Source organism: Patagioenas fasciata, chromosome 2 (assembly GCF_037038585.1).
Source record: "Patagioenas fasciata isolate bPatFas1 chromosome 2, bPatFas1.hap1, whole genome shotgun sequence".
Taxonomy (NCBI): Eukaryota; Metazoa; Chordata; class Aves; order Columbiformes; family Columbidae; genus Patagioenas; species Patagioenas fasciata.
Genome location: NC_092521.1, coordinates 155,000,544 through 155,026,241, shown reverse-complemented (window position 1 = coordinate 155,026,241; position 25,698 = coordinate 155,000,544). Strand labels below are relative to the sequence as shown.

The 25,698-nt window shown below is 38.9% G+C and overlaps 1 protein-coding gene across 3 annotated transcripts in view; it reads left to right on the top strand.

The window, feature by feature from the left end:
- The window catches only part of CUL2 (cullin 2), a 49,535-nt gene that overhangs the window by 3,279 nt on the left and 20,558 nt on the right, over window positions 1-25,698 (top strand). For 2 of the 3 annotated variants that reach the window (XM_065831956.2, XM_065831955.2), the window contains exons 2-8: window positions 177-315; window positions 4,228-4,330; window positions 6,211-6,305; window positions 11,328-11,433; window positions 19,229-19,311; window positions 22,118-22,204; window positions 25,545-25,641. In XM_065831956.2, coding sequence (XP_065688028.1) covers window positions 197-315; window positions 4,228-4,330; window positions 6,211-6,305; window positions 11,328-11,433; window positions 19,229-19,311; window positions 22,118-22,204; window positions 25,545-25,641 — 690 coding nt within the window. In that variant the 5' untranslated portion in view covers window positions 177-196. The remainder of the gene's footprint in view (window positions 1-176; window positions 316-4,227; window positions 4,331-6,210; window positions 6,306-11,327; window positions 11,434-19,228; window positions 19,312-22,117; window positions 22,205-25,544; window positions 25,642-25,698) is intronic. The other variant, XM_065831957.2, reaches the window with a different exon arrangement.

Sequence of the window (25,698 nt, the reverse complement as noted above, 5' to 3'; positions counted from 1 at the left end):
ATGTTAAAAATAAGGACCTGTGAGCTTGATTTTGGAGGGTGGGGAAGTGGAAGTGGTTGTTTGTGTTGCTGTATCATGGTGGTGCAAGAGTGTACAAAGTTTAAATTCAAAAATTCAAAGGAAATATATTTTTTAAATGATTGTGCAATATTGTCTGATGTTTAATTCTTCTACAGATTAACACTAAAGCCCCACAATGTCCTTGAAACCACGAGTAGTTGACTTCGATGAAACATGGAACAAACTTCTAACGACAATTAAAGCTGTTGTTATGTTGGATTATGTTGAAAGAGCAACGTGGAATGATCGCTTCTCGTATCCTTTAAGTGAAAATCCAACTTAATGTTTGCATGATGTGTTTAGCATGGAGTATGCCTGTGTGCTATAACAGTTTCAGTGGTCTTTATCAGAAGCCTGTTGTGAGGTTGTATGTTATTAAGCCTGTGGATTAACAGATATGTTGAAAGGCATGGGAAATTCTGCAGAAATATTATGTGTGAAAATCACCACGATGGTAAAAAGTGAACTGGTCCGAGTTTTACTCACTTTTAGTAGCTCTAACATTTAGCTTATGCTGTAGCTGTTCGCAAAAGTACAGGCATTGACTTTTCCCTGTTCTGATAATGAGCTCTTCTTGTATACTTAAGTGTGTGTGTAGCAGGGGAAACACCTAAGATAGAGAATACTCACCTTTAAATTTTGGGGTGTGAGGGATTACTAAGGTTGTTCTCTTTAAAGATGTCTTCCTCTTATTTGCACTTCTAAGTGTACTGATGGCTACCCTATTAGAGATGTCAATAGCAAGGGTCTATAAGAAAACCTCCTTCCTTTCCCTCTACCATTACTGTCTCTCTATTCCTGACAGTTAAGCTATGTTTTAAAATAATTACTCTTTCTAGCTGTGATCATGTGGTCTTTCTGTTCAAGTCACAGCTGTACATATATTGTTGTAGTTAGAGGCTTGCATTTTACATGTAAAATGGACTTGGAACTTCACAAGATTCAAGTTTCAGTGAACTTCTTTTAAAAGAGATGTAACTATTCTAACCACAGAACTATGTTCTGTGTCTATGCATTCATCAGCCATTACAGTGTGGTGATAATTGGAGAGTTTTAGGAGGGCTTGCAGCTGTTCTGCAGCAATTTGATAGAGTTTGATTTAATTATAGGGGGGAGGAATGGTTAGATGGGGGAAGACTTAGTTATCGATTTGTTAATTCTGGGTGAAAAAGAAGCTCCTGAGAAAGTTCTTATTCATAGATATTTTCAACATAAGCTTATACTGTGTTTAGGAGCTAGACTCTAAAGTCTCTTTCTGAATGTGTTACCATTTCTCAGAATTACCTTTCCATTGCCTGTGTTTTGAGTGTGTGCATCTGTATAAATACATAAAATAAAAATTGCTCATAGTCCTTGTGGAGTCTTGTTCTATGGTGCAATAATCTGTAAGGAGCTCTTTCATTTTTAAACTTTGTGATTAATTTCTGGGGGCATGACTCTTCACCTTGTCTTGGAGTCAGGTTCAAATGACTCCAAAATTTACAGACTTTCTGAATCAATTAGTTCTGCACTTAAATGCTGACAAAGTCATTCTTTCTGAGCAGTTTTTAAGAACTGTACATGTCAATCTTCAAGCAGCTTTTGTAGATTAAAGTGAAACATTTGAACAAGGGCACCTAAAATAGATTTAAATCTAAAATAATAATTGAATGAGGCATTGGGTTGATTCCTATTGTCACACTGTTTCACTTAGAACTTGTTATGCGGGAGCCTTGTACACAAGTCTGCTGTTGATCCGCTTTTGGGATTTACTCCAGTTGATTGAACATCAGAAGGGGAACGCTTATGAATAGCAGACTCGAGAAGCAGTCTTGGAAGAATCATTTGGCATGTAATTCTTAAGACCTTACTATCATCTCTTAATTGTGTTCCTTGGAAAGTGGCACTATTAGGCCTAATTTGGCACAGGCAAGAGCGTTTTGGCTTATTATCTACGGCTGAATGGCTTGAGGAGCTTGTGTGACTTGTGACTTCCAACGTAAATGTTGATTGTTTAGTACTTCTGCTGCCTTCAACCAAACTGTGTTTTAACACGAACTGCTCACTGAGTATTCAACAAGTTGGTGAAACTGGTAGCTCTATACACTTCACAGGAAAGCTTTTTCCAGGTTTTAAATATATAAAAAAAAGCTGAAGTGTTAGTTATATATTTTAGGAAGTGTGGCATTTAAAAAAATATGTTCTGTTGTTGTTAGCTTTTTATTCTCTGTTAAATTCAGTTTGAGTAATCTGTTTCTAAACGTCTACAGGGATTTTAAAGGAAATGTCGTATTAACTCTGTTTTTCTTGTTGCTTAATAAGCACAATAAAAAGGTGACAAATGATTTGAACTATGTATTAATGAAATTCATATGGGTTATTTCACTGATCATAGTACTGCCTGATCCTTGCAGTCTCTCTATAGTGAAAATAACGATGTGGAAACTAAAGAACAGATACAGCAAAAAATCACGACTTCAGTCTGCAGCAGTGTATTAAAAAATGTTTGCTTTCTCTTGTGCTGCTTGAGACAGTTGAGATCAGATGGTGGACACAGACTAACAGTATTTCAGGGGTGAGAGGCTTGTACTGTTCATATTCCACTCCTAGAATTAATTTTTGCCTCACTACTCCCCCAGAACTTGTTTGTCTTTAATATAGTGTTTTCATTCTAACTCTGCTGCTAATTTTATTGTTAAACATAGCTTATCTTTAAATATAGCCTGTATTTCGAACTTGAAATGTCAATGGCAATGAACTGGGAAACACAACTGTGTAAGAGTTAAAATCTTCTGGAAAAGTTCACTTGAAAGACCATATGTCACTTTATTTAAACCATGAGTCATCTTGAGCCACCTTTGACCTTCAGATTTCCTTTCAGGTTGTCTGCAGAAAGAAGTGCTTCTGGAGTTGTTTCATTGTCTGGTAGATGAGTGACAGTTATGTTTGAGATATGATTTAAAATAACTTGGGTATTATGAATGCTTTGTACAACTTCTAAGTCTTTGCATCTAACTGTTCAGTAGGCTCGGGAGTGCTCTTTAGGTTAAGAGGCTGATGACACTTGAGTAGAGAGTGATAATTCATCTGTACTTTGGGAACTTTCTAGCAGTAGAACATTTTGAATGGGTAGAACCATCAGGATCTTCCTGTTGTTGTCTTGGGTTTTACACCAACTAAATGAATGGGATGAACAGTACCCAGGGAGGAAGGTAGCTGTACTGCAAACAGAATTATTTTAAAAGTATGCCAAGTGACCACCTGCTTTTTTCCATTTTTTTTCTACATGTTTCTTCTCCCTCCTCCCCCATTTTACAAGGATCTTACAATGAACCAGAAATGTACAAACATGCATCTTTAATGTAAGAACCAACCTAAAGTTTGCAAAAAGTGAATAGTTCATATGATCGTGATTCTGACTGTGAGTCCTCAAGCACTCTATGAATTTTGATTCTGTTACAGAGAAAGACTGACAATCACAGAAATTTTTCAAAAGCTGTGCTTTGGTCTTCTAGAGAAGATGTTTTACAAACCTTCTGTTAATATAAGGTCTTAAGTAAATGCTTTTTTAACTGCGAAGGCAGTAGTTGGAAGCATTTAGGGCCTTGGATACAGTATTTTCTTGCTGATGGTCTATTTTCTGCCCACTCCCCCGCCTCAGTTTGGAATTGCTTCCGTTTTCCAGTGCTGGGCAATGCCCCTCAAATGGCAACTGCTGGAGCAGTTAAATCATACAAGGCTTTTGAAGTTCTTGTTCTCAGCACAAAGTGAAGACCCCTAAGCAGTAGTTTGGCTTTGGCTTCCTTTGACTTTTCTCACCCTGCAAAAGAAGAATTTTGAATGAAAGCTGCTTTTTCACTTTGAGATAGCCATATATTATTCATAGACATCAAATAAGTGATAGAAGTCATGTCAGCGTGGGGCTACCAGTAGTTCCAGGATCTTAGCTCTAACATTCCCTCACCTTCCACCACTTAAAATTTATTACCGACACTGAAAACTTAGATTCTTCACAAATCAAGTTTTATGCTAGTTTCAAAAAATGATCTGTGTTATCTTTTGTGCTTAAGTGTAAAAATAAAAAGTCTAAAATGTGCATGTGGAAGAAAAAAAACGTTCTGTCAACCTTCAATTTTGTTGATAAGTTTTCACACTTTAAGCCGATACAGACCTTAACTCTCAGCTTAGAGACATTTATGCTTTGTGTGTGGCCTATCCTGAACCTCTGGGAGAGAGACTTTATACTGAAACGAAAATTTTTCTGGAGAATCATGTACGCCATTTGCACAAGGTAACCTATACAGTTACTGATGTACTTGTAGGTGTTATTCATCTTTTTTTTTACTGTAGGGAGGGGTTTTGTTTGTATGTATAGAAGTAGACAGATTTTATGAGATTAAATCACAGGTGACAGAGTTCCAGGGACAGAATATATAAATCTGATATATGCGACACATATGTCACACAACGCAATGTAAACAGTTATATATCTGTCTACATGCAGCGCAAAAGAAAGAAGTTTCTTTTTAAAAGAACAGTTATGATTTATATAAAATATTTGCTGGCTTGAAAAGTAAGTTAGTTCTTTTCTGTCGAGTTCTTATAATCAAGCAAATTACAGAAATGTCTATGTTTTCCAAATGTGCTGTTGTTTATAATTTGCCTTCTGTTACAATGTAAATGTATGTACTCTAGTGTCTTGGAAACTGATTGTATATGCTCTACTAAAGAAAACTTCTAAAATACGTGGGAAGCAAAATGACAGTGCTTAGGAACAGAGGAAGTAATGACAAATTATTTGTTATGACAAATAACAATATTTGTGTAACTATATAACTGTGATTTAACTTTTCTAATTAGCTAAGATGGACAATTTCAACAGAATGATGATTAATCATGTTGAACAAATAGGGTAGATGAACAGCGTCTCCTTGTATTTCAGTAAAAAGTAGATTTAAATAAGAGGTCCACCTGTCTTCAGTTTATGTATAGGGAATGAAGAATTGCAAATTCTGGGTAGCACTACTAGTTGGCTCAATGCAATTTTTTGAGCTCAGGCGTTCGACAAGACAGGCTGAGTATTTTAATGGGTAGTTCCACTGGTTGCAGAGAAGGTACTTCTGTCACTTTGGTAGACTGAATCAGTTCACTAAACTGGCAGACAGCTTGGCCAAAAAAGTTGTTATTCTTTTATTTAGTGAGCTGAATGAGCTCATTTAGGGTAATCAGGTGGGTGCCAGCACAGTAGGAGCTGTGGGAAGTAGCAGAAAGCATACATCCATTTTATTAATTTGGCTGTCTACCATTTGTCTTTGAAATAATGTTGGAAAACCTTTGGTAAATGCGTACTGTGGAGGAAAGCACTCTCAATTCTGTTTTGTCTACTAGCTTTCCTCTTTTATGTTATTTTTGCATAGGCTCCTTTGCTGCTTGAGCCAGAGTTTAAAATTACATACCCTAGAGAGAATTATAGTTGAATTCCTAGGATTTAATCCTCCTTCACAAATCTTAGTAATTAGTTTAAATTGTTGAACTTATTCCTTTGAAGTATGAATATATGTTGAGAAGTTCAGTACATCAGCAACTTCTTAGATGATGATTTGCTTAAATTATAAAAGGTTTGGGCCTGGATTGACATAATTTAAAATGAATTCAAGTTTGTGCATATCTGCGCTTTGTTAAACTTGTTTTATTCCAGGATTCTTGGGAAGTATAAGGGCTTGTCTGACCCATAAGGCATAACTGATTAGAAGGGAGCTACTCCAGTGTGCATATGGCTTCCTGAATTTAAAATTCATCTGTGTTGGTGAGGTAATAGTTACGCGAGTTATCCCACCAGTATGATGTGAGAGTATGAACTATGCTTGTTTAAGCAAGTACCTCTGTGAAGATGAATAGAAAATGACACATTATAGAGATTGTTCTTTTTAAATGCACAATAAAGCAACTTTAGGTGTTGTAGCTGGCTTACTAAAACTGCGCAGTGTGCTTTGTTAGTTTTCTGGTCATTGCAACAATGTTATTTTTAGACTGGTTAAAGCTTGGATGTGGCCTTAATTTTGAATATGTGTTAGTTATTTCAAAATTATAATCTGTTATAACTTTCTATGTATGTATGCACACTATGTTTGTACTAATTTTAGTGGGATTTGTGTGTGTCTTCTTTCACAGAGAGTTCTGGAAGCTGAAGAGCAAGTACTGGTTATGTATCACAGATACTGGGAAGAGTATAGCAAAGGGGCAGACTATATGGACTGTTTATACAGGTAAGATTTGCAAATGAGCTGTTAAACTTTTGGAATTATTACAGTGATCTGCAGCTTAAGTCTAAGAATGTTGCTTAAAGAGAGCAATAGCTGAATATGCTCCAGGTCAGTTTTGGGAAGAACGTAGTTATGGAAGCAGAAGACAAGAAGAAAGGAATAATCCTGAGGGAATCCAGAGCTGGAGAAAAGGATGCTGAGGGGAGACCTTATCACTATCTACAACTGCCCGAAAGGAGGTTGTAGCATGGAGAGGGTTGGTCTCTGCTCCCAAGTGACAAGTGATAGGACAAGAGGAAATGGCCTCAAGTTGTGCCAGGGGAGGTTTAGATTGGATATGAGGAAAATTATCTTCAAAGGGTTGTCAAGCATTGGAACAGGCTGTCTGGGGAAGTGATGGAGTCACCATCCCTGGAGGTGTTTAAAACACAGATAGATGAGGTTCTTGGGCACGTGATTTAGTAGTGGACTGGCGTTAGGCTAATGGTTGGACTCTATGGTCTTAAAGGTCTTTTCCAACCAAAGTGATTCTATGATAAATGTGGGCAGGATTTAAACAAATAACAAGTCCAGTCAATGTTTGAAATCTCTAACATTAATGATAGTTTTCTGTTGAATCTTCTTCCACTGAAGGAACTGCCTTAATTTTAAGCTGTAGCATTTGGTAGCCGTGGGACGTTTACTTCCATATCAGATATTGGTCTTATCATTTTAATATGGCTGTTGTATTAATAGAATTTTAGTATATGCAGTGCTTTGTTGTAATGAAGTGACTTTCATTTGTTAGCTAATCGTCAGATTGTGGAAGACTACTTGAACCCTATTTTACAGATCTGTAGACCAATGAATACTTCACCTGTGCGTAAGAGTGAATCGGAACAGATACTGGATTATGAAAATTTCCAGTGCTGCGAGCTTCGCTGTGCGCTACTACACATGTTAAAGCATTCTGCTTGTATAAAGCATAGTGGTTTTGCTGCTTTTAGTATAGCTCTTGTGAAGACCATTGCATGTTTTCATTGAAACATTAAAAAAAAAAAAAGAGTAGGTGGTCTCTGAAGGTCATCCATTTGAACCTTCTGCTCAGAGCAGGGCTAGTGTCAAAGTTAAATCAGGTTGCTTAAGGTTTTGTTGAGTCAAATTCTGGGCTCCTTTAAGGACAGGTTTTGCTGCCTTTGAGCAGCCTGTTGTAGTGCTTGATGACTCTTAATTCTAAAAAATCCTCCTGCGTGCCTGTTTGAAATTTGTCCTGCTGCAACTTGGGCCCATTGTTTCTTGTCCTTTTTCTATACTTCTCTGAGAAGAGTTCATCTTATGTATGTCTCATGCTCTGCACCCTAGCTATTTCAGTGAGCTTTTTCTGGACTCTCATCCATTTGTCTGGATCTGTTGTATTTGGGTATTCAGAACTGGTTGTAACATTCCAGGTGTGTCCTCACAAGTGCCAAGGGAACAAGCACCTCCCTTGACTTGTTGTTGTGCTCTGGCTTGTACCACCACAGAGATGGCTGGTTCACTGTCAGCTCCACAAGACAAACTGCTAACTTGGTGTCCACCCGTGAGGAACTCTGTTCATAACTGGTCCCAGATAGATTTAGCACCAATGGCCCTATGAGTGCCCATGGAAATTACTGAAAACATTAATACAATTGCTAATTCCTGTCATATAGTAATGGACCCATTTGCAACTTCGTCATGTGGTTGTGTACGCATTTTGTAGCTTGCAAAGCAATTTAATTGAGAAAGTGGTAGGTTGAAGAAAATCTTAAAAAACAAACTGAAAGCTTATTAAAACTAACTCTAATAATTAGTTATGGTTTGTTTGGTTTTTTTTAAGTACCTTCTATACATCAGAAGAGTAAATGATGTTGCCCCATAGGGTCTTTATCTATCCATTTCTCTGTCCATGAACACTTGCAGTGAGTGGCCTGTGAAAATCGTTAGCAGGGTTCTCTCAGTTCCAATTTCTGAAAGCAATTTCCTCAGCGCTTGGTCAGGTTTATTCCTGTATACTGCTCTTCCAGATTCACGTGCCATTTTGGGGATCAGTGTTAGCAGTCTGACTGTGGGTAGAAGTGGGGCAGGCTGAGGGGGGGGAAAAAAGCAAAACACACAAATACACAAAAAAGTGGTTACTCAAAAGTTTCTTCTTTGTCTTTGGAGAGCTTTCAGAGGAAGAAAAAATATGAATAGAGGGCATTTATCCTTTTTGCTTGAAAAAAGTATGGTGCTTCTAGAAATACATATAGTCACATGCGTTGTTTTGTGGTGTCATATAATGGATGGACGAAGAAAGGAGATAAATACTTTTGGCTTTATCGTGGAGAACATAATAACCAGGTGCTGACTTGAGACAGGTACACTCTTAGGTTTATTACAGTCAGACTGAATTTCACAATGTCTATTTTACCAACACTAATATTTGTTTTTTATCCAGGAGTGTGTAATTCAAACTACTAAAAGCAAATAAAACTTTAAAAGAAAAACAATCTAGATTTAATCCCTCTGACAAGGCTTTGCAAAGTCTGTAGCCCAAGGACACTGTGGGCTATTGACACATGGAAACATTGCTTTGGAAACGTGGTCACTGTGTCTAGAATAGTAGTCTGTGGTTAGACTGTCCTTGGTTGATCTAAAAGTACCAAATACATGAAAGTTACTAGGTAACATGTCCCAATAATTAGCTACACTTCTAAATAGTTTTTGCAGTGTGTTGTTTTTTTTTTTCTAAATTCTTTCTGAAATAACTTATCCTTTTATTTTGCTGAATTACCAAATCCTGTATATTTGAAAAAAATTGCCCACAAAAATACTTACGTACCAGATGTTTTCCTGATACTGTTAATTTAGATGGAACAATGCCTTTCAGCATTCCACTGTAAAGCAGATATTTGTTTTGAATGAGTCTTGAAACACACTTCTAAGTTCCAAACTTTTAAACTTCTTTCTGGAGTGGAAGCTTGGTGGGTGTTTTTTGAGGTTTGGGTACCAAAATGTATGTTGCTTTGCAAATACCATGAAAGGAAACAAACCCCAATTTTCTCATCTTGTTTGCCATTTCCCTCATCAGGCAGTAGAGCATAAGCCTGCACAGGTGTGCTCTCAAGTAATTGGGCATGAGCTGTGTGATCAGGCATTTCAAATTTTCACCTGCAGGTTTGATCTCAAAAGAAGCAAGAGTCTGTGGGTGATTTCTGATATTATCAATTCATGCCCAATCCTTGTCTCCTCAGTAAGTTACAGGTGAACCTTATGGATTGTCTCCTAAAAGTAAGAAATGCAGATGAAGTATTTGAAGTAGTTATTCAAGGTGGAAAATGGAGAAGTGGAGAAGTTGATTCGAGATTATACTGTTTGCATGTCCTTTGCAATTATTTGCTTATGCTTGGTTCTGGAAGTTGATGGTAAAAGTAGGAGAAGGGGAGAACAGATGTGGCCAAATTTGGTTTTGCTTTTGAGGCAGAGACACTCTTGCCACGAGTGGTTCTGCCTGCCCACTTTTTGCCACCCCCTTCTTGCATGAATCAAGTAGATCTTTGCAGGGCTACCTAGCTAGGTTAAACTTGTTTATTTACTTCTGATTCTATCAGTTATCCAATCTGGATTTGTTGAGAAGCTGTGTACGGATGGAAGAGAGATGGTGTGAATGAGCCTAGGGCTTTCCTTTTTAGCAAGCTTAGCGGGGAAAAAGCAGCATGGCAGCTGCTGGCTTTGTTCATGTGGGGGTGTGGGAAATATCAAGGAGTGTGCCTGCTTCAGGCTTGTGTTCCAGTTATCCTGGGTGACCACACAAGTTTTGTATGAAATGTCAGGCCTGTAGCCTTCTACACGGACTTGCATTTACAATTTGTGCTGGTTGTTGACTGTAGCAGAGCGGTTTACAGTCATTTATAAGACTCTGGAGTCCGAAAGCAGGTTAGGCCACTGTATTCCGGTTTCTCACCACTGCACTATCACAAGTTCCTTCTTTGGTCTCTATGGTGTCCTAAATTCTTGCAAGTTCACAGGTTTCCACAGTGTGTTTCTCCTTTTCTTGTTTGCTTGTCGTTTGCCTTCCTGCCCAAAGTGTTCAGGCACCGCTAGTCTGGTGCAGCCTCTGAAGCCTGAATCTCTTAAAGCTCTTCAGTGTCTGAAACTGGGCATCTCAAAACTGCTAGTTGGATCAGAATTTAGAACAAAAATTCTCAGTTACCTCATTTAAGCACTAACATAACAAATATTATAAGTGTACTTATGAAATTATTGGAATTTATTTCCCAGATGTCTGTAAAGGAAGAGAATGGTTCACTTCAAAAATGTTATTATATTTCTTTTAAGGGAATACAGAGAATTAAGAGGGATGTTTTATCACGTATTACACAGAAGCCATTTTCTGTTATTTAAAAAAACTATGTGTAGAATAGTAAATATTAAATACTAAAATTTTAAAGAAGCATTTATAACATTTCTCCTTTATAACTGTTAATTAAAATAATTTCTGCAAAATAAAATTTGTAATACAGCCATTTGCTAGTTATCGTGACCTGAGTGAAGGATCATAACTGACAAAAACTGTGCCTGTAAAAACTGACACTATTTTTGTGTTTTAGTCTGAGAGAAATACGAAATAATAAACAGTGCAGGTAGAAGAAAATACATATTACTTAAAAATATCTGATACTCAGGGGTGTTTTTCTATCATGTAATATGGCAGTGTATATTGAGAGGTTGGATTCTTACACAAGTATATGGCACACCAAGAAAATGCTGACTGATATATCAGGCTGTTGTTTGCTATCTCAGCTACTAACACTGTACTGGTTTTATATGATGTAAGGTCTTTTAAACTGAAGTAATTTCTTTTTTAAGAATTTCCTGCAGATAGCAATGGCATTGGTTAGAAGAGGTTATCTTTTGTGATGTGGAAGACATTCCACAGTCTCAAATTCATTTAAAAAAAAAATCAAACAACAAAAATCAATCAAACAAACAAAAGCGCCGAATTAAATTTTGCCTGTTTTCGTTGTTGTATCTTTATTTTTGTAGGTACCTCAACACACAGTTTATTAAGAAGAACAAATTGACTGAAGCTGATCTTCAGTATGGTTATGGAGGCGTGGATATGAATGAACCATTGATGGAAATAGGAGAGGTAAGTACCTCTGAAAGTGGTATTGGATATAAACTGTATTCAGAAGCTCTACAAGTCCAGCTTTGTCCTTTTAAATTTTGTCTGTGTCACAGAATATGAACAGTTAAATACGGTGGAATATGTAAGTGCTGAACCCTTTGTAAAATGAGGAAAATACAGTGACTGGGATGCGGGGAAGCTCCTCCTTGCCCCTCTGACTTATGGGATGTGCATCCTTATCAGCAACCCTTGAAATATTACTTCCTTTAGGCTTGTATTTCTTGAAGTCACAAAGTATAGCAGCTTTTTTTGACATTAGTCTTCTGTGATACTGCACATCTTATTTTCTAATGCAAGTTGTTTTGTACTTCTATTGTAGCAACTTGGATAGAGAGTTTGAAAGAAAAGGTAGATATTCTGTGCACAAAAGTATGATGTAGGGTGGGCTTGTCTTTAAATAAAAAAGGTAATCTGAGGTAAGCACAAGGACATTGACACAGTAATGTAAGTTGAGGAGGCTGAGAGTGATTTTTAAATACCTACAAATGAAAAAAATTGTTAGCAGGAGGACTGTATGTTCTGAGAGACCACTCTGTGCACTTTAGCTATGCAGAAGTGAAGTATACATTGTTTCTGTCACTTCATGACTACTCTTACCATGAAATATAAGAAAGTAAAATGAAAAGACTATTTTACAGTAAAAAGAAATAACAAATTTTTCGCTAGAAAGTGTTTCAATACATTGTGAAGAAGATTTCAAAAACACCTTTTCAGTCTCAGTCACAACAAAACCACAATCCTGAATATGGTTGAGTAAGTTTTCTTTTGAATGCTTGTGCGTGTATCTCTCTGCCTTGTGTTTGTATATATACACACTGCTAGATGGATAGTTCATTTTATTCTCTAGTGGTGTATTGTTTTTTCTTTTACATTTGCCTTTTTATCTAAAAGGAAAGCGAACGCGTCTTTTGGTTTGGAAAGCTAGAGAAAATGAGTGTGTGGTTGGTTTGTTTGTTTTGTTTTGTTTTATTTTTTAGTTGTTTTTGTGTTTCTTAATGTCAGACCTTGTCAGTGGTTAGTGTTCTAGCTCTTTGGTTTCATTGTTTTAAGTAGGAGATCTCTGCTGCCTTTAGTTAAGAGTAAGAAGAGACTGTGATACCTGAAGAAGCATCTTCTGTGCTTCTGGCCCAGCTATCCAGCTGATGAAGATGTCACTGCCCGATGAAATTGCCAATCCTCTGACAGGTTGGGGGCAGTTAGAAAAGCACCAGAAACATGATACAGTTGAAGTCAGGGCATTTCACAAAAGGAAATTCTTCTCTTGCTTACCTATACTGTTTCCAAGGCTGGCTAGCCTGGGGCATCTGTGAAGGCTTTTCTGAGCTTGGAAGTGGATACTGCTCCACTGTTTGTGGTATCTTGAAAATGGCATAAATGTTATTCCTCATTTTCTCAGGCTAAGATCTAACCAAGTCTGTCCCAACAATAGGCAGCGGTGCTCCTTAGCACTGTGTGAATGTCTGTTAGTTCAGCTGCTGTGGGGCTGGGAGTAGATCTGGGCTTGTGCTTGGGACTGGGTGATGCTGATGTTAGTGAATTCTCCCCCTGTTTCAGTGTGCTGCTCCATTCTGAGCTGTCACCCAAAGGATGATAGTGGCAAATTGTTTTCAGAGCTTGATGCCATAGGGTATGTTTACCAAAGAAGAATAAACAGCAGACCTGATAATTCGGGGGTTTTTTTGGGTATTCTGTCTTCCTCGTGTTTAAGGAATTGTAAGCGAGTCAGGACAATGTTGTACACTTTTCTTCAAGCTTCCCAGCAGTTGTCCTTAGGACGGTACATCCCTAGCTCATCATTTGAGCAGGTTATGGGGAGGGTCAAGATTCTTAAATTGTAGCTGACAGCCTTTGATTTTAGATTAAGATCTTCAGATCATGATGTCTGGAATTCTACTAATGAGATTTTCATTATCTCACTCCCCAAGACTCCTTCCATTTGTATTTGCCAAATACTGTCTTTGTGTAGTAGTGGGAGGTAAATTTTGGATCTTGAAGCAGCAGAATTCATCTCTGTTTTTTACTGATGTAGGATTAGGTTTATGGTGGTTACTCCTTTGCCCTGAAAAGGGATGGAGACTTGAGTCTTACATGCAAGTAGTTTAATGCATTAAATTCTGGTACTGTTTTGATGAATTCATTGTCCCAGAAATAAAAGTAGTTCACATTTATTGACCTACAAGGCATGCACCAAGTTTATCACGTCTTTGCTTTGAAAGTGTTTTCTCTTTCATTATGATTCCTGTTTACGATTCCATCTTTCATTCTTTGACTTGCACTAAGGAGTTTGACAAAAATCTTTATTTCAGCTGTTCATCACTTTATAATGGAGGGAGTTATTGTTTACCCCTTTTTAGATAACTGAGATGATACGTCCTTTATCTACCCAAGAGCAAACATGCTTATTTTATTAGTAGTTCTAATCAGTCTCAGCATGAAGTTACAGAAATAGTATTTGTAGAAGCAGAGCTGTACTTTTAGGTACTGAAATTTGTCTCAGTGTCACTCCTGAGTGCTAATGAAACTTTGAGAGCTTTTCAGTAATCTTAAATGAGCACGTGTTTGCTTAGTTTTTCTGGGGTGTGTAACAGTAGGTACATACAAGACACCAGAGCTGTGTATGTGATGTGTATGGGCATTGCTTCAAACAGTTTATCATCCCAATAAGCATTCCAGACATTCAGTAATTGTTGTACTAGGAAGAATACAGGATGAGATCATTCAATGAAAGACATACACAAGTTCTTGCAAGAGTTTTTTTGGGTTTTTTTGGTCTGTATGTTATGAATGCACAGTGAAGGATACTGCTTTTTCTAGAGTTGAGCTCCTGTCATCAGTTTCAGACTTCTGGTTTCTTGATGTCGCTATGGAAGCCCTGAGCTAGAAGGCAGTTAAGATGTACATCCTGTTTGGTTGGTTTGTTTTTTCTCCCATCATGAGGCAACAGATTCTGGAAAATGGAGGAATCTGCTGTATTGTATTGGTGATCTAGGTGGAGAAGTAAGATCAGTTCCTCTCTTCAAGGTTAAGAAGTATCTTGATCAGGTTGCTGGAATTGACCTGTCTGTAGTTTACCTGACAAGAAAATTCCAATAGGCAGCTTAAAGTTTAGATTGTAGATCATGTGTGAGAGGGACCATGCTAGAGACTGCATTTCAGAGACTGCATTGCTATATAGTGTGACCTGAGGTCATCCCGTTTACCTCATAGTCACAAACTGTGTCATTCTATTTTTGTTCTCCACAAGTAGCTTCTTTCAGCACTCTGTGCTGGATGAGTTCCTGATGGCTTAGGGAAACTGTTTCCCTCTGATAGTTCTACTACTACTCTCCACAAGGCAAGACACTGAAAATCACTTCTAAGACAACTTGGATTTTGAGGTGTTATATCTCTTTTGATTTATAAGCAAACCTTTACTTCTTTGAACCTGCTTATGATGCCATTGGGTCAGCTTTACCTCCCAGACTTTTGTATCCTGTATTACAGCACAGGAGCTGGATAGCTGTGACAGAGCAAGTTCATTTGTCTGCTCTTGTAAAGGAAGATCAGTTTCACAAAATGGTCAGATCATATACCTAGTCGAAAGCTGGCTGCCTACTTTCAGTATTTTCATTTTTACAGCTGAGGACCTGTTAGCTGTGTCAAAGGTTTCTTAGCAGCAATATTCCTTCTGTCCTCACTGATTTTGGACATTTAATTTTTTCCAAGTCTACTACTCACTGGTAGGTGATTTTAGAGGTCTCAAATGTGTGTGGGTGTTTCCCCCATGTGAGGGATCGCATTATCCCCTTTGGGCTTTAATCTGATTTTGACTTGCTTGTAAAAACTCCTTTGAACAACTGTCGTTGTGTTTTTAAAACCTGTATGTTTTGAGAGCAATTACTTCACCCAAGAGAGTTTGAGATATTTGAGTCTGTTTGATTAATCCCTCTGATGTATTAGGAATAGGGTGACCTACCCCTCATATGAAGATGATTTGAATTCCATTTAAGTCAAGCATTAGCTTGCCAGTGACTCTGCTTAAGCAGGCCCAGCAAATCAACACATGGCTAAGCTACTGGTGTCATTGATGGAACTTTGGTTTTTCTGACCATGGGAAAGTCAGTCCTTTGTCAGGTCTCTTAACACCCAATGGAATGCATCTCTTACAGAAGGGGAAAAGGGTGTTTGCTCAGGGTCCTGCAAGGCTGATTGATAGGGCTTTAAACTAGATTGGAAGGGGGAAGGAGGTGGTAGCAGGCAGATCAGTGATGAGCAGTAGGATGGCACACCAAAGCTTGAGGAGGTGTTTGGCAGGGAGATTCCTCAGACTGCGCCACGAGGTGAAGGGCACAATCAACAACACTGGAAGTGCTTCTACGCTAATGCGCACAGCATGAGGAAAAAGCAAGATGGACTAGAAACCGTGGCCCGGTCCCAGGGATATGATATAACTGGCATTAGTGAAACCTGGTGGGATGAATCCTCTGACTGATGCGCCATGATGGACGACTACAGGCTGTTCAGAAGGGACAGAAAGGGTAGGAAAGGCGGGAGCGTGGCACCGTATGTATCAGAGGGGCTGGAGTGCTTGGAGGTGGCAGTTGGTGACGGCAAAGTTGAAAGCCCCTGGGTAATGATTAAGGGTCAGACAAATAAAGCAGATGTTGTTGTGGCTATCTACTATAGGCCACTCAGCCAGAATGACAACACTGAGTTATTCTTTAAGGAACTAATTGAAACCTCCAAATCATCTGTCTGTCCTTATGGGGGATTTTAACTTGCTGGATGTCAACTGGGAATACCATACAGCTGGCAGGAAAAGGTCCGGAAGATTGCTGAAGCATCTGGATAATAACTTGGTGCAGGTACTAAGGCAACCGACCAAGAAAGGTGCCTTCCTAGATTTGCTGCTCACTAACAGGAGATGTGGCGACCGATGGCTCCCTTGGCCACAGCCACCATGAAGAAATCAGGTTTAAAATCTTTGCTAATGGGAGGAAAACTTCAAGCAATACCTTAACACTAGATATGAGGAGAGCAGACTTCAGACTGTTCGGAGAAATAATTAGTAAGATTTCTTGGGAAGAAACTTTTGAAGGTGTTGGGGTCCATCAGTGTTGGTCATTTTTTAAGTACCATCTACTAAGAGCACAGGACCAGGCTATTCCAAAATGCCGAAAATCTAGCAGGTGAGGTAAAAAGCCAGCTTGGTTGAGCAGGGATCTTCTCCTTGAAATACAGTGGAAAAAGAAATTGCATGGTCAGTGGAAGCAAGATCAGGCAGCGTGGGAGGACTGCAGAGATGCTGCTTGCCATTGTAGGGAGGAAATTCGTGCTGCCTGAGCTCAGCTAGAATTGAAACTGGCCAATACTGTGAGGGACAATAAAAAAGGCTTTTAAAAATATATTAATGGCAAAAGGCAAGCTAGAAATAACATTGCCCCATTAATTAATGAGCATGGTCACCTTATTAACAGGGACATAGACAAAGCTGAGACGTTTAATGCTTTCTTCGCTTCAGTGTTCAATGCTGATGATGGACTTTGGGGCCCCATAGCCCTGGGCTGGAAAACCATGACTGTGAGAACGATAAACTCCCAGTCAATCCAGAACTTGTATGGGATCTGCTACTCCAGATAGATCCCTACAAGTCGGTGGGGCCTGATGGGATTCATCCAAGGGTGCTTAAAGAGCTGGCTGACATCATAGCAAGACCTCTCTCTGTGATTTTTCTATGCTCTTGGGAATCTGAAGAGATTCCCGAAGACTGGAAGCTGGCAAACATTGTCCCAATCTACAAGAAGGGCAACAGGGATGGCCCTGGCAACTACAGACCTGTCAACCTCACTTCTGTTCCTGGTAAAATCATGGAGAAGATTGTTCTGGGAGTTATTGAAAAACATCTGAATGACAATGCAGTCGTTGGTCCCAGCCAGCATGGGTTCATGAGGGGAAAGTCTTGCCTGACCAACTTAATTTCATTCTACGACAAGGTTACCCACATATTTGACCAAGGGAAGCCTGTTGACATGATCTTTTTGGATTTCAGTAAACCCTTTGATACTGTCTCTCACAGTATCCTCCTGGACAAGGTGTCCAACATGCAGCTGGGTAAACACACAATGCAGTGGGTGAGCAATTGGCTGATGAGCTGGGCTCAAAGGGTTCTGTTAAATCAAGTCATGTTGGGCTGGCAACCAGTCACTAAGGGGTTCCACAGGGAACCATCTTACGGCCAGCACTCTTCAGTGTCTTCATACATGACTTGGACACAGGACTTGAGAGATTGCTTAGCAAGTTTGCTGATGACACAAAACTGGGGTGAGCTGTTGATATTCTTGAGGACAGAGAAGCCCTGCAGAGGGATCTGAACAAATTGGAGAACTGGGCAATCACCAACCACCCAACAAAAGCAAGTGCCGGATTTTGCACCTGGGACACAGCAACCCTGGCTGTAAATACAGACTGGGGGACGAGATGCTGGAAAGCAGCTCTACAGAGAGGGATGTGGGGGTTCTGGTTGATGGCAAGTTGGACATGAACCAACAGTGTCCCTCACAGCCAAGAGGGACCCGTGTCCTGAGTGCCTCCAGCACAGCATGGCCAGCCGGGCAGGGAGGGGATTGTCCCGCTCCACTCTGCACTGGTGCGGCCTCACCTGGAGCACTGTGTGCAGGTCTGGGTGACACAGGATAAAAAAGATACTGGAGAGTGTCCAGAAGAGGCTACGAAGTTGGTGAAGGGTTTGGAGAGGAAGCCATGCAAGGAGCAGCTGAAGTCACTGGGTTTGTTCAGCTTGGAGAAGAACAGACTAAGAGGAGAACTCATTGCAGCTACAGCTTCCTCACAAGAGGAGGCAGAGGAGCAGGCACTGATTTCTCCTCTCTCGTGATCAATGACAGAACCCGAGGGAATGGCAGGAAGATGTGCCAGGGGAGGTTTAGGTTGGACATGAGGAAAAGGTTCTTCACCCAGAGGGTGCTGGAGCACTGGAACAGGCTCCCAGGGAGGTGTCACAGCCCCAGACCTGACAGTGTTCAAGAAGAGACTGGACAACACCCTCAGACACACAGTGTGAACTGTGGGGTTGTCATATGCAGGGACAGGAGTTGAAGGACATTCTAATATTCTGAACTGTACACAGTTTGGAGATGCTTTCTGTGTGCTGGATGTAAGGCTTCTGTATCTTTGACCTCTGACAGGAGGTAAACAAGAGACATTCCCTGTTGTCAGCTGAGGCTTATTTTGCCATCATTTTTAGAAACACTGGTGTCTGCACACATTCAAACACCAGGTAGAAAGGCATGTCACTTACCTATTACTGTGCACGGGTTTTTTTTGTATTTACACTCAAAACTTTCCCTCATAACTGACCTGCTTAGAGTCCTTATGTGCGTTTGAGAATCCTTGACAGAATGGAACCAAGGAACAAATCAGTCCTATGAGGTGTGTAGGAAGCACATAGACCGGGAAGCATGTGTTTAAACATGCCTGACTAGAAATGCTCTGTCTGACATCGATAAGCGTGCGGATCTGTGTCATCTTCATCCATGTGCAGTCCGATGTTCTAGAAGAAAAATGCTAACATAATATATTAATATTTTGACAAATGGTGTGTGTGAGGGAGGCAAACAAAAGAATTTTAAAAGGAGAAATAAGAGAGTATCTAACAATTTAATTTTAAAAATCCTGAATGGGGAATTGCATCATCTTTGGTAGTGTTTTGGGGATTTTTTGGTATTTGTTATTGATGTAAATTTGTGTTGTGTCCTGACAGCTAGCTCTTGATATGTGGAGAAAATTAATGATTGAGCCACTGCAGGCTATCCTTATTCGGATGCTCCTCCGAGAAATCAAAAAGTGAGTGTTTGATTATTTTTTACTTTTACACGATGTGGGTTTATTGCACTTGTTTACTTCGAAAAGTCTGGGTACTTTGACCAAATTCTTTGGGTTTTTTTAAGGTGGCTTGTTATCTAATAATGATGTTCTATAAGTTCTCTCATTGTAGCTACATATTTGTGGTCTGCATGTGTAGAAAAAGACCCTGAAAAGAAAATAGCTAATTCACTGTAACCTGTGGGTGATGGTCTTTTCTGTTTCAGCAACACTTCTTATCAATGGGATTGAGGAGTAGTTAGAATAATTCTGCAGGTCCCATGGGATGCCTTTTGCCTTTTTCTCTACCTGATGCTGACTGCTTCTGGCTTCTGTGCTATCAGTAAACTTAAGGACCAGGACTTAGGCAAAGATTTACCGAAGCCAGAAAAGCTGTGTTGTTTTGTATGGCACGCAAACCAGTTCTTGCTTATCTGCCAGGAATAATAAGCTTCTGGGTTTCTTTTGTTCAGATGAGTAACTTCACATTTTTGGTGCTATACTTGAATGAAATTGAAATAATTATTTTGCTGCACTTTGAGGGAATTTATTCTTTTATTTCTGAATACTGTTCTTACTTTTAAACAAAGACCCTGGTACTTACAGGGCTTGGGGGTTTCTAATTTTGATTTAAAACCTTTCTACTATTTAACCCCTAAAGGATCTTCTTATTTGTGAATAAACAGAAATTTTGAATGAGGTACAGACCTTGTGTGTAGTTGTAAGTTCCATCAGTTTCTGCACTCCTACTGCTGTTTAAGGTGCCTTCGGAGTTGCCTGATGATCGGGGTTTTTTAAGTGATTGTGTGCCAGACTCGGGTGACCAGGCTAGTGTAGGTAAACTGAGAAAGAGGTAATTTGGCTGATTGAGGTGCCTTGGACATGTACTTGGTCAGAAAAAATACTGTATTTATAAGGCATTAAAAAAACTGAATTTAATACTATTAATTTTTTTTTTCTGTCCTGAATTAAATGTTTGCAACTAAGTAACTGTCATGATGGCCCTCTCAGATGATATTTCTGAAGTCAAGAAGTGTTTATTTGCTTTCAGTTGTTGAACCATGCTTCCTTTGTAATCAGTGCTAATACTGTTTTTTCCATGTGTTTACTATAACAATTTATTTTTACTAAGTGAAGATTCCATAATTCATGGTGAAGAAAATTCTGTTTTGTTACATCAAGCACAGTGACACTGAAGACTCATTTTAGTCCATCTGTATATTTCACTGGGGGATGGGAGTGGAAATCTGTGTTAAAACCTTTTTCAACAGACATCTGATGACTCTTAAAAGTAATGGTGTTTGCCTTGAGGCTGACTGCAGACCTCACTAGGGTATTTAGATCAAGACTGTCACTGGCTCCATGGGGCATTAGATCTTGAACCTGTGACAAGTTGATGTTGTTATCAAACCATTTGGAAACTTTTAAATAAAACTTGAGTCGTTGCCTCTAATGATCAAATCTGTTTTTCTTCCCCCGCCCCCCCTCGCCCCCACTATTAAGGATTCTTCTGTGTTATCTCAAATAAGTTAATTCAGCTCTCTTTCTCGAAATATATATCTAACAATTCATGTTAGGTTTGTTGTAGCCACTTTGTGATCAGCATATCATGTAATGGACTAAATAAGAGAGAACTTATTATAGCCGCTCTTCCCAGTTTGATGAAATGCAGGACTTGCTGTGGGCATTGTGAGAATGGCCTTGGCATGTAACTGTGGACTTGTTGCTGTTCCTTGCTGTAATTCCAGTGGTTAATACAGTTTTTAAGAGGCAGTTTTAAAGACTTTGCTGCAAATGGCTGTTAAATGTCTTTTAGCATTGAGTTCAGCAATTCAGGGATTAAACAAGGTCGTTAAAGAAGTGGAGATCAACAAGTTGTATCTGTGAGAGCTGCAAGAATATGCATGGGAAAAATATTACCTAAAAAATTTAGTAAAATTACTAATACTTGTACATACTTAAACTTCTCTATTAGATGCCTTCTTAAGGGTGGTACTTAAATGTGTGTGTGGTTCAATGTATTAAAATATTTTACCAAAAAAAATTAAAATATAAATAGATGGAAGAGTTGACCTATTTATAACCAGAAGATTTTGAGTAGTATGCAACCATATATGGAGTTGATAACCAACATTGTAGTCAACTGATTACATATAAAAGTATGTTTATTAATGTACTGGAAAAAGTAGGGGGAGCAGAGCCACCAAGTTTGCTTAGGGGTTTTATTAGTGTATTTAACTGGAATTTTAAAAATATTTCTGACTAAAATCTTGAGCACATTGGTGTTTTAGAAGCTATGAACTTGTGCAATACATTAAATAATAATAATAAAATTATTATTAAATAATTAAAATTAATAAAACTTTTTCGGTCCATGAAAATAAAGAAATAGCAGCAGTGACTTGTGGTTCAGCTCAACAAGATGGCTAAATTGATCTAAGAGTTTGCTGATGCCAAAAAGGATCAGGTTGTGCTCTTCTACCTTTCTTGTGAGTTTGGTGCTCATCTAGTCCCTTAGAGAACCAACTCAACCACTAATATGACAGAAAACCATCTTGGCTAATATTTCTCCAGATTGACATGATGAGTCAGTTCAGCAAAGAATTAGATGAGTGCCAAAGCAACACAAGAGAGATACCAGAGGCCTGTGGCTGAGCAAAAGGGAGCGGAATTAGTTCCCTTGAGCAGCAGAGAATTGTTAAATCACTTAAGCCTGTCTTGTCTGACTGCACTCCTCTTCGTATTATAGAGTTCTGAATATAACACACTTTCTTCCCCCTCCCTCTAGCCCAAGCACTCTTCCTACAAGGCAAGCTGAATATCAACTTACGCATTTTTGTTCCAACACAACAGGAAGCCGACAAGATCTTGAATTGTGAGAAAATTCATCTATGAAATTCTTAAACAGAAATAATTTGGAAGTCATTCAGGTGCTATCTCAAATGACAGTGTGATTAGTACAGACTAACCAGGAGAGGCTTCTCTACTAAAGATAACTAACACTTTCTAACTAACTGAACCTATTCTTGTCTAAGCTGATACATTATTTATGTCATTTGTTTGAAAGGAAAGCTATTGGAAGTTAATAACTTTTTTAAAAGGGTTTGAAACAGGCTCTTCTAGTTCACAGTGAATTCCGTAGTTAATTGATCTCTATACATCATTGGCCTGACACAGCAGAGTGCTTTTTTGAATGATGGAATCTTCTTTTAATTAATACAGTATTTATTATTACACCTAAAACTTTGTGTTCTATGGGGCTGTAGTAGTACTCCGTACAATATATGTTAAACTTCCACTGTTAGCTTTACTCTTAAGATGGGAACAATATGGAGTTAATATAAAACAGCAGAATGTTCTTAAGCTTGTGTCTTGTAGTTTTCTCCATTTGTTTTGAAAAAAAGAAACTCTACAGCAGCAGAATTAGTGGAATTTGTGTTTTTAGTGCTTTCTGTCCACATTCCCCACCAAACATCATCATTCCCTTCTACCATCCCAAGATGTCCTGTGACATCCCTGTTTCAAACCATGTGGCAGCTGCCCTGTACCTGTAGCATCCGTATTGCTTGCTGACTGCTGCCAAGGAAAATGTACACTTAATAGACTTTTGCCTTGGTGGGGTCACCAGTTTCACTCATTTTAATTTAGCAGATACTCTTTACTACAGCTTTCATGAAAATCATCCTTGAAACTCTTGTAACTTGTAAAATTTCTGTCAAATTTTGTTGAAACTAACCATTTGTGTTACAAGGTCTAGGGTGCAGAGTGCCTTTGCTGTAAATTAAAACCTGAAGATGCTGCCAAAGTGGAAAGAATGATGGTTTTGTGACATACGCTATTTATTTTGGAAACAGTGTAGCTTTTCAGAAAGGTTCATGATGAAGTTTGCAACATGGTTCTGTCAATAAATTTTGTGATAACCTTGCTGGAAATGTATACTACCTACAGAGGAAACCTATGTTGACCTTCTGTTAAGGGGGTGGGAGGGGAAATGGGGAGTGTGGGCAAAAACATCCTTACATGATCCTGGTAGTTGTTCCAGATTTGTCATTTGATTGGCAACCACATCCTTACTATCTCTGTGTTCAGAAGCAGATCTAGATTTTTTTTCTCTCATTGTATACTACCAGCTGCCCAAAAGGGAGGCAAGGCTGGTTCCATGTTGTTCCTTTTTGCCTATTGCCTTCATGCTGTCTGGCCTCTGCTTCAAAAGTTTGTCTCTCCCCTTGCAGCTCTTCCATGGCACATCTGCCTCCCGTACTTTTACAGCTTTTTCGTAATGATACATTGACCTCTGAGTCCCCTGGACTGGCATTTGCGGGCTGCTCTCCTCCTGCATCCCTGTGGACAGAGCTCTGTGAATGGAGCAGAGAAGACCTGGGTCTCCATTTGTAACAACAGGAATGCTTCTTGTGTTTGAGCCAGCATTATTTTCCCAGGTCCAGAACCCCATGTGCTGGGCTGTCTCTTGAGAGAGCCCTGCTTTTAACATGCTTAACTCATAGTTATCTGACTTCCTGCAGCCCATGACGTGGTGCTGTGTTCACAGGCTCCCTGTGACCTGCAGCTTTGCCATGGTCTGTGGCCCCTCTGGGATGGAGCTGGGTCCAGGCCCTGGTCTGGTGTTACAATTCTTCCCTTCTGTGACATGCTGCTGCATCAACCATTGTATAATCAACCTAGCAGAGGGACATTGCCAGGGTTACATGTGGCCAAACCCAGATTTACTCTGTTGGTTCGACCACCAGAACCAGAGGAAATCTTTCTTCCAGGGGAGAAAAAAAGTCCAACTGTCCCTGCTGGAGTAGTTACCCATTAGGTCAGGTCATTTGTAATGGGTGACCAATCTGCATGAACCATGAAGTGACTGCTTGTGATCTGTTAGAGAGCCAGTTCTTTCCACCCATCATGAGCTTAAATTTAAATCTTAGGGCACAGTATTTAAAAGCAATACACATAACTAACAGTGTTGTGGACATATGAATATGGTGTGGTGTGTGTAACAGGATGAGTGCTGGTGTGGTTGTCCTGGGAAACCTCCCTTGCTCATGGACATCTTCCGGAGATCTTGTAAATTCCAAACCACCATAAATGAAATTAGCAAAATTATTTCTCCCGCATTTCACTCCAGCCTAGATGAGTATATGGTAACGTTTGTGTTTGAGGTATTTTTGCTGGCTTTACTTTTTTAATTTTTCCATTTATTTATTTATTTATTTTTAATCACTCGTGAATGACTCTCCTATACCAACATAAGTTTCTAACAGAGAACTCATTGTCTTTTCAGTGTAGTCTGGGTAAAGTAGAAGTTCTTATTCTATATACACGTGTATGTGTGTACGTATGTATTTTGAAAAAGAAAACCTTTGAAATTGCAACTGCTGATGCTTGGGTGTAAATATAGTTTTATAAATCGTATTATATCCAACTTAACACCATAGGAGTTAAGGAATATTTTTTACTTCTTTGTAAACGGTATATGAAAGGTGGTCTTTTGTTAAAACAGTCCATGTTTTAAGAAAGTCTCTGCTGCTCTGAGTGTGGGTCTGTTATTTCCAGTCTTTGCAAAGGAGTGAACACTAATGTTTTTAGTATGCACAACACTTATATTTATCACTTTTGTTTTCAACTGAATGGGACTAAAGATAATATTTTTTTCACTTAAACTTGTTCATTTGAAACAAAGAACTTGACTGGAAAACTTAAGGTTTTCCTTTTCCAATGTATGATTGAAGATTATGATGATGTGCCAGATACATTTTTTTGTTCCATTTGGCATCTATATGTTGACCAGTAGATATTCAGGAGAGGAAATAGCGTGCCTCCAGGTGTCATGTTGGCAAAAATGTTTTTTTTTTTTTTTTGGCAGGGTCAGAAGTGTGAGGTTAGTCTATTTGATAAAGGCTACAGATATATGATGGAACTGTTCGTAACTTCTGAAGTACTTGCTTAGGGTATATAATTTGGAATACTTTACATCCTTAGCAAACACTTGGAAATGTCATGACCTGCAAATGCTTCTGAATAGTTGTGAATTGCTATCTCAACGGAAGAAAGAGTACATTTTTACTTTAAGATTAATCTTCTTCCATTTTGCCAGTCTAAGCAGAGGAATTTGCTGGAAAATGTTTTCATCTAATATTATTTCATTCAACTATCAGATGAGATATACTAGATACCTATATTCTCATGAATGCTTGCTTTGCCTGTTTCAGTGATCGCTGTGGAGAAGACCCAAACCAGAAAGTAATCCATGGGGTTATTAACTCCTTTGTTCATGTTGAACAGTATAAGAAAAAATTCCCCCTAAAGGTAGATATGCATTTCTGATTTATGCTTTTATTTTTGAATGTTAATCTAGTATATGTA